This window comes from Bactrocera oleae, chromosome 4 (assembly GCF_042242935.1).
Source record: "Bactrocera oleae isolate idBacOlea1 chromosome 4, idBacOlea1, whole genome shotgun sequence".
Classification (NCBI taxonomy): domain Eukaryota; kingdom Metazoa; phylum Arthropoda; class Insecta; order Diptera; family Tephritidae; genus Bactrocera; species Bactrocera oleae.
This window is the reverse complement of record NC_091538.1, coordinates 38,620,638-38,630,558: the sequence shown is the minus strand read 5'-3', so window position 1 is coordinate 38,630,558 and position 9,921 is coordinate 38,620,638. Positions and strand designations below refer to the sequence as shown.

The following is a 9,921-nucleotide window of genomic DNA, read 5'->3' as shown; positions in this document are numbered from 1 at the left end:
TTTACTGAGTACATTTGATTCCTGATGAATTTACAACATCGTGTGTTTACACCCAATTAAATTGAAATTGTTTATTTGATTTTTCGGCTTTGACATACTCCATAAAACATTTGTATTTTTTTATTAACATACACATATGTTTATATATACATATAACATATGTTTATATATACATAACACAATTGTTTTTTTATACTCTCGCAACCTGTTGCTACAGAGTATAATAGTTTTGTTCTTCTAACGGTTGTTTGTATCACCTAAAATTAATCGAGTTAGATATAGGGTTATATATATATAAATGATCAGGATGAAGAGACGAGTTGAAATCCGGGTGACTGTCTGTCCGTCCGTCCGTCTGTCCGTCCGTCTGTCCGTCTGTCCGTCCGTCCGTGCAAGCTCTAACTTGAGTAAAAATTGAGATATCTTTATGAAACTTGGTAGACATGTTTCATGGTACCGTGAGACGGTTGGTATTGCAGATGGGCGTAATCGGACCACTGCCACGCCCACAAAACGCCATTAATCAAAAACAAATAACTTGCCATAACTAAGCTCCGCAATAAGATACAAGACTGTTATTTGGTACACAGGATCACATTAGGGAGGGGCATCTGCAGTTAAAATTTTTTTTTTAAAAGTGGGCGTGGTCCCGCCTCTAATAGGTTTAATGTGCATATCTCCTAAACCGCTAATGCTATAATAACAAAATTCACTGGAAGCAAATGTTTTTAGCACTTCTATTGACGGTGTGAAAATAGTTGAAATCGGGTGGCAACTCCGCCCACTCCCCATATAACGGTACTGTTAAAAACTACTAAAAGCGCGATAAATCAAGCACTAAACACGCCAGAGACATTAAATTTTATCTCTGAGATGGTATAAGATGACTTTATAGGAACCGCGTTCAAAATTAGACAGTGGGCGTGGCACAGCCCACTTTTAGGTGAAAATCCATATCTTGAGATCTGCTTAACCGATTTCAACCAAATTCGGTGCATAACGTTGTTTTCATGTTTCTATGTCATAGTGCGAAAATGGGCGAAATCGGATTACAACCACGCCTATTTTCCATATGACACCATTTTAAATACCACTTGATTCTTTCACTTTCCACTATGCAAATCAAGCAACAATGATTATATCGGCGTAAAACTTTGCGTGAATAATACGTTTAAAGTATGCCACCTTGTGACCAAAAATTTTCTAAATCGAACCAAAACTGTTCAAGCCCCTAAGTACTAAATATGTGGACCCCAGTGCCTATAGTTGACCTTCTACCGAAAATATCAGTCAATCCACAAAGAAATCTCAAACGAGTATACCATTTGACTTTGCGAGAGTGTAAAATGTTCGGTTACATCCGAACTTAGCCCTTCCTTACTTGTTATTCTTATTTTTTAAATTCTGTTTAACAAAAACCAGTCGCCCGAAATAAATAGTTCAGCGAAAATTAATAAATGTGTTCTCAAGATTTTGTTTGGTAAGAGTTCAGAGCATGAATAAAATATTTTAATATATAATTTGCTTCGTCTAATAAGAAGAAACTAGGTATTCAACGATTTTCATGAGTACCTTTACGATAATGGATATAATGTAGTATTAGAGAGCAAACACTGCTTCCAGAAACATTTGCATAATGGGATCGTTACTAGTGATAATGAAATTTCAGGAAAATTTAAAATATCATCATGTCTAAAAGGGTTGTGTCAAATTTCGTGGCAAAATGCTTTCGACCATAGACATAATTCTTATTTTGACTACTCTTAGAAATTAAGGATTCTCTACCGCTATTATAACTGGCGAACCTGCTCCGAAAAAGGCGAACACTATCTTATTGGTCGTATAGGTCGTATGTGACCTCCATCGACGTGAAGAAGGGCATAACGATAACAACGCTCTACTGTACCGAATTGGCTCGCTTGCCAGTAGATAGAAGAAGCTTCAACAAAGATATCGAAACAAAATTTAGAACAGATATTGCTTCTTATATGTGAAAACTTTGATTCGAAATGTGTATGTATACCGAATATGAAGATCTGTCTTACATGGCATATTAGCCATATAATAAAAAAGTTTGATATCTATAATTGACAATTTTCCCCAATAAAGAATATTGATATAATACTCTCGTACTGCGTCAATATTAGGCTGATTCTCAAGAAAATCGGAATTGATGTCCTTAATGAATTTATAGTTTAAAAAAAGCAATTGAAAATATGATTCGAAATCTATCATTTCCTCACAATGTGATTGAAACAAAATTTAAAGACATATTAAGCTCCATTGCAATTTTTGTTTACCTTTACTTGAATATACACTATATCAGATGGTTGAACAAAAGGTGTTTTGCTAAAACAAATCAATAACAATTTTTTTAAATATTATATGTTTTGATGTCATTCCTTCATGTAATGTAATCAACCCTTTTATTAAATAGTTCGTAAGAAAAATATGAATTACTGTGTATTTAATTAAAACTCAAAATATTTGACCTCTATAATATTTTTAACAAGATTTAAACTAAGAATTGAGTAAAATAAATTAGTTTAAAAAAATATTGACGTGATTGTTCTCTCACAACTTGTATTATGGGTTCAATAGGTCTAACAACTTTACTTTCCATTAACTCAACGATAGCAAATGATGTAACACGATTAATAATTGCATTGTATAAGTAATTGTTCGTCTAACAATGCAATTTGTAGGAACGATATTTAAATCAGCAATTTTACTGTTTGTTGATTGACTTTGTAAAGCTAAAACCTGAAAGAATGTAATTTTATTAATTTGTTGTGAATTATAGCTCGTAATGCGGTGGAGAAACCACGTTGAATTTATTTTCGTAAGTGAATAATGGAGTTATCTTGCTCTTGCAAGGTCTAACTATTGTACGAAATACAAAAGTTTTTACTAAAATAGGCAAGAACACGGAACATCCAATTACAGAAACAGAAATATAAACTAAATGTATGTGTGTATATGTAATATGACAGCTGGCACATGGTTGCAATTATTTTGCTACTCCTCATTGCACGGAAATTTACATAGGTTTTGTTGCAGCATCCGTGCAATGTTTGAACTGTAAAAGGGTTTTACAAGACCCAGAGGATCCCCCTAATGTGTCGGAAAATTAGAACCACCCTGTCGAAAAACAGAAAAATTGGTTTAACACATTCTACACTTTTCATACTCTTTGACAATCCCGTAGCCAGGATTTAGTTTCGGAAGGGCGCGGAAATTTTAAAGCGATATAGGTTATCAGCGCTTTCTCTGTATAAGGTGAACGTCCTATTTATTGATCAGCCGAAGAAAACTAAATGTTGACATGTGTTTGAATATTTATATTTTTAGAATTTTATTAATTACTAACTCTTCATCTATCACTAAATCTTCCACGCAAATCTAAAACCAAAGTCAAATGATAGCATATTAAAGGATAATAAAACTGTAGTTACATACTTGTATATCAAAAAATAGTACATAACGTAACTGTATCATAGGAAATCATTAATGTTCTAATTATTGATTGTACATACTTAACTCATAAGTAAACTAGTATTTACTTATGGAGAGCTACAGAGCCCGTCCATATAGTCAACCTAGGCAATTGCCTTAAGAGAGAGTGAGATACATATTTTATTTATTTTTATACTCTTCCAACATGTTTATACAGAAGACCTGTAACGTGCCATAACTAAGCAATCAATACGAAATTATAATTTGGTACAGAAGATCGCAGTAGGGACATCCGTGAACTTAATATTTGGTCCAGCTCCGAAATAGTTAAATATATATGAATATCTTTCAAACCGCTGAAGCTAACACAACCAAACTCGCTGAGATAACAGCCACCTGATGATACTAGGCTTGCAGCCTCAGGATCTGACGGCCAGGCGTCTGCACACCATGAGTGCCTTTGTGGCTTTAGATAGCGTTAACTTCACATGGCTATTCCACCGCAAGGTGTAGTCCAGTGTGATACCTAAGTATTTTACTTCTCTAGACACTTCTAACTCTCTGCCCCCAATGGATAGTATTCTAAAGCCTGGAAGAGACCTTCTTTTTGTGAAAGGGATGACGGTTGTTTTTTGCGGGTTAATGCTCAATCCTAGCGTATCGCACCATCCCTTTGCTAGGCTTAGGCCCCTTTGGACTATGTCGCAGAGAGTGTTCTCAAATTTCCTTTTTGCCATTATAACAATGTCGTCGGCGTACCCCTGGCACCGAATTCCATTGTTCGTCAGCAGCTCAAGGAGTTCATCTACTACGAGGCTCCATAGAAGAGGTGACAATACCCCACCCTGAGGGCAGCCTCTCGTAGTAACAAGACGTATCTTGCTTTCCCCCACCGTAGTTTCTGCAATCCTAGTATGCAGTACGGCCTTAATCCATCTGCATAAAGGAGCTTCCACGTTCCTTTTCTCCAGTGCTCTGATCACTCTTGCGTGGGACGCTATATCAAAAGCACCTTCAATGTCTAGGAAAGCACATATCGCAACCTAATTGTTCTCCAGCGAGTTCTTTCAGCAGTTAGTTGGTACAGAGCAGTATTAGTAGACCTGCCTGCTCTGTACGCGTGCTGATTTGCATGCAGAGGTGTTACTTTTAGTGCATTCGATCTTATATGGTTGTCTATAATCTTTTCCATACCTTTTAGTATGAAGAAGGTGAGACTAATAGGCCTGAAGGACTTGGCCAGTGAATAGGCCTTCCTTCCTCTTGGGTATGACGATTACCTTTGCTACTCTCCACGGTGATGGGATGTACACCAACGCAAGGCTATCTCTCATCTGCCCTACCAGGTGCGGCAATAGAGCTTGCTCACCTTGCTGTAGAAGTGCTGGGAAGATGCCGTCAGCCCCTGGTGACTTATATTTCGAGAAGGAAGCCAGTGCCCACTTGATTGAGTCTGCATTGAATAAATTCTTGATGTGGTTGTCTCCCCTGGGAAATAGGCCGATGCAAGGACGAAGTCTGCACCCCTGACTTCCCCTCTTAGGACCCACGGCTCCTGGATCAGTAGGATACCCAGGTTATCCGAAAGGAACCTACTCGCGATAACAGCCGAGGCTGCTGTCGCGTGGTGTAGGTTCACCTGGGCCACTTCAATATGGGCACTGACGGTCACAGGATTGGTTCCAGGAGGGACAGATCGTCGTCGCTGTCCTCGTTACTCCCCTGCTGTACCTGCCCCTTCAGCCCCTCTAAGAGCTCTTGTGTGGAGGGTAGCTCCCCTTCACACTCTTTTGTACCCATGGTTACTGCTCCTTCCGCGACTGCTGTAGCACCATGCACCATCGTAGCAGTAGCCTGCTCGAGTGTGCCGGTAACGGACTGAGTGGGCGTCTCATCCAACAGCATTGCTTCCTCCGCCGTTCCTTCCGCCGGTGTGGTTTTAGGCCTCCATGGCCTCATTACCACACTGCTGAATCTAAAATTCAGCCTGAACCCCTCCTTTCGGATCAATTTGTAGGACTCATCATCGATGGTGATGTTGAGCCTCCATCCGGCGTCCTCAATACTGCTGTCTACTACCCTCCAAGCCGATGTACTAAGTCCATCGTTTTGGTTTCGTATGAGACCAATAGCAAACTGGTAGGGTTTTCCTGCGCTCCTGGGAAGAAACACCGTCATGCTGTGCATAGACGGTATGTCTTCGCCCCTCCTCGCGCATAGGACCGGACCTTTCCATCCGTTCAGCTTTGGAGCGATCTCCGCAAGCCAAGTGGTCGTATTTTCGTCCTTACAGTCGACTAGCAGCATTCCTGACCTGAAGTATACACCATGGAATGAGCCGGTGTACCCACACCCATTGTATACCTCATCCATGATGCTATCTTGCAGCACTGTAAGTTCTTCTGACCCCAGGACCTCCGCCGGGTAGTTTCGTGGCAGCACCGCCATCCGGTTGCCTTTAAGCATTCCCCCCCCCCTCTTCCTCTTGCGCACACCTTCTGTCCCATCCCGTTTTGGTTCATCCTCCTCTGAGCAGCTGAGCCTGCTTGAAGAGGTTTCTGTGGGATCCCCTTATCTGCACTCGTCGCAGTAGCTGCCTTACGATTGCCACTGCACGAGGGCACGTCGTCATCATCACGCGCGTGCTCCTCAAACAGTGCGCGCTCTTCTGGCGAAAGAGCGTCCAGGAAGCTGAACTTGCGCCTAGCTCCTGGACCACTCTTACCTGCAACGGAAGCATTGCAGTCTGATGTTGTTGTCGTTGCCGTTTTAGGTGGTTGCTGTTGTTGTCGTCGTTGTTGCTACGTTTTTTGGGTTTTTTGTGTTTGTTTGTTGTTGTTTTCGTTCATACTGGTTCTTACGACCCTTGGCTCAACCAGGTGAGCTTCCGGGTCTATTCTGTTTAAGGGGGTACGGTATTTTCCGCCGCGCCAGAGCCCCTTGACGCGGTAAGGCCACAGTTACTTCCCAAGGCGGCCCGGTGTTGGGAAGGCTCCGTTATAATACAGCCAAATTTACCTCCTGGCTGCAAATCATCTAATGGGCACGGGAGTCGCGTAACACCCTGGATTAGGAGGTGGCAGCTCTTGGTTGTCGCACGCATGCGGCTCCTGACAACCCGCGTGAGAGGTACTAGACAGCACTTCTCACCCTGGTTGGGAGATGCCGAGAATGCCTTGCGACCTAAGCCTCTGCACCACGGCAAGGTGCCTGCCATTACTCGGCTTACTTGAATTAAAATTGAAAATTACGGAAAAAACTAAATCTGGTATTTTTGACGGTCCTCAAATCAGGGAACTAATAAAGGACCAACATTTTACTGATTGTATGACAGATAAGGAGAAATCTGCATGGATTGAATTTATTTGGGTTGTGCAAAATTTCTTAGGAAATAAAAAGTCTCCAGACTACATTCAACACATTGAGCAGCTCATGTTGCACTGCGAAGAACAAAGAGAACGCTTTCATCAGGATATTCGCACTATGGAAAAACGAAGAGTCATTTGAATGCAAATATGGTGGGTCATTACTGCTGGAACATTCTAAACAAGACTGATGTTTCTACTCATGCAAGAAAATCCCATAAAAGAAAGTTTTCTCCATGTTAAGTAAGAGCAATATATTTTTTAATTCTAAAATTTTAGTATTGTTGGCTAAAAATGTAATATGTTCATATTTCGAAAACAAGAGCTGCTAGAAAAAAACTGACTACAGATTTGGAATCAGCGACCATATATACAATGATATACAAATATCATATTTTCATATTTTCGCATTCTAATATAAATTATAAACAACAGTGTTGTTGTTGTATGTTGTACATTGCTATGCTTGTTTACGAGTATTCCATTGATTTGCACTCAAAATATCACATATATATGTATACATATATATATATATATATACATATGTATTTTCATTCGAATCACAGTTTTGAGTTCACAGTGAGCTAATTAGCGATGCTAAGCAAAATTTGAAAACTAATTTCTATTTTGCCATGGTTGATACTGCATTGCCTTCACTCGATGAAAGATTTCTATTTAATATTGATTGCTTGCAAACTTTTACCTGTCATTAACTCAAGGTGGATTGACGGATATACTCATAGATGCAGAAGTACAAGCTATTGGCAAAAAAATTGCTCATAAAAGTACACCAGCGGATGTTTTAAATTATATTTGTTCAAACGAATCGTTCTAAATTTATTTTAGGCAATACGGCTGTCATGAAAGACTGGCAGGCTTGGCAAGGCTTGATGCTGTTGCAAGTGTTGCCAGAAATTCACGCAGAACGCAACACTTTGACAAATTTGCAACACGTGATTGCCATCTCGAACGCATCCTATATCAAACAAACGTGCTGAGAACAAATTTTCCTAACATCTTAATTAAATCCCGTCTGATTCTTTCACTTTGCGGTATATAAATAAGCACTGGAATAGAACTTTGCCCAAACCTTTTCCGTCAAGTTATATCATCTTTTATCCAAAATCGGCCCATAACTTTTCCGGCCCCCAGATACATCACTGCCTATGTCTGCCTTTTTCCGAATATATCAGTCAATTGTTAGGTATCTTTATAAAATTGAGAAAAAATATTTTCCTTGTAATAATCTCTCTTGATGCTGAAAATTGAAGAAATACTTCTCCTAGCTCTGTATACCCAATATGAGGATTTTCAAACTTCCGACTGAAGAAAATTAAGACTATTCTAAAATATAATTTGGTAGTGAATATACGATAGGTGATCCACAAATTACCTCTGATCCCTTATATAATATTATATATAATTATCTGTTATTCTAGCATACTCTATGCGTAATTTGCCAGCCAGTAGGTGAGTTATGTTCTGAAATTGCGTGGAAACATGTTTTTTTGCTAGAGTAAATGCAGTCAGTCCCGGCGTTCCTCTATCCTCAATATACCGAATATAATGATTTCCGGCTTTCCAACTTACTCTATGCCAATATTATAATTTCCGACTTTATACCGTTAACAGTTAAATATGATATACTTTAGCGCTGAATATGAAGAATTCGGTCTAAACCTTGGCAAAACACTCATGATATCCGCGCCTCCGTTAACTGTTCCCTCATATAACGAATATCAAGGCAGCGCATGAACGTGCTATAAAAATAACCCGTGATAACTTTTTTTTGTGTTGGTAATCGACTTACTTTTTTTTTATTTGGCACGTTATTATTTTAATTTTTAAGAGATGAATGCTTGGGATACTGAAAAGAAGGTTTGGGTAGTGCAGCGGTACCATGCTTTGCAGTTCGTCATTTCCGTCCAAAGGGAGTTCAGACGGGATTTTGGCAGCACTCTCCCGAGTAAATAGATCATGTTTGCCGAATCTGGAAGTATCGCAAGAAGACCGTACCATCGAGATCCGTATGTTCGTGTTCAAGAAATAATCGGGGCTGTTGTATTGTCAATTCAGGCAAATCCAAGAGTTTCGACTCGCATTTTATGGGCGCAACTTGGAGTTAATAGACGGCATTACAACGGATAATTCATGATGAGTTAAACCTGTTCCGTACAAAATTCAAATAACAAACCGGTTAAACCCTCTAGATTTGCGAATTCACCTGGAATTTTGCCAAAGGATGATTAAAATGGCCGATGAAGACAATAACTTGATAAATTGCCTGTTTATGTTGATGAGGCCCACTTTGATCTAAACGGAAATGTAAACAAGCAAAATTTCCGTATATGGGGTGAATCAAATCCAGAAATAGTCCGCAAGACGGAACTTTACTCAGAACGAGTCACTGTGTAGTGCGCAGTTTTATCAAGGTGTATTGTCGGGCCATACTACTTTGAAGAAAACGGTGTAACAGTAACTGTCAATGGGCACCGTTATTTACCATAAAGATGTTCAATGAGTTTTTTTACCCAGAACTACGCCTAAGACGTATCCTTTTCAATAGCTTTTGGTTCCAGTAAGAAAAAATTAAAAAAATGTAATACATTGATTAAAATTATTATTATATATATATGTATTACGGTTTGTTTTATATAAAGTTGTACCAAACCCGAAAATATACCCCCGGCTTTAATCTTTGAAAATAGCGAGAGTATTAAGTGTTACAACCGGACTTAGTACTTCCCTCATCTTTAGTTTTTAATTTCTCCCCGTTTTGCGTACCACTTTGTTATAGAAATTATTTTCAATTGATTTAGTAAGTTTCTGACACCTTACAATATTAACAAATCTCACTTATAAGTGAAACAAACCCCTTCCTCTTAATTTTTGATACTAAAGATTAAACTTTTTAAATTATTTTACTGTTAGGAGGGCTGATACATACTTCTTATTAAGTATACATTTTCATTAATTAGCACAATAAATATAATTGAATAATAATACTGAAGTGTCACAGTGTCAGCAGTTAAATTGAGCAAATACAGAGTTATTGACCGATTGTCTTAATTGTGCTAACTGGCCGAAGCCGATGTTGATC

At 39.0% G+C, this 9,921-nt stretch overlaps 1 protein-coding gene across 1 annotated transcript; it reads right to left on the bottom strand.

Moving 5' to 3' along the window:
- Positions 1–5,124: 5,124 nt before the first annotated feature.
- LOC118680809 (uncharacterized) lies at positions 5,125–5,904 on the bottom strand. The gene has a single exon (XM_036362272.2). It carries the CDS (start codon positions 5,902–5,904, stop codon positions 5,125–5,127), a length of 780 nt encoding a protein of 259 aa, XP_036218165.2.
- Positions 5,905–9,921: the final 4,017 nt, after the last annotated feature.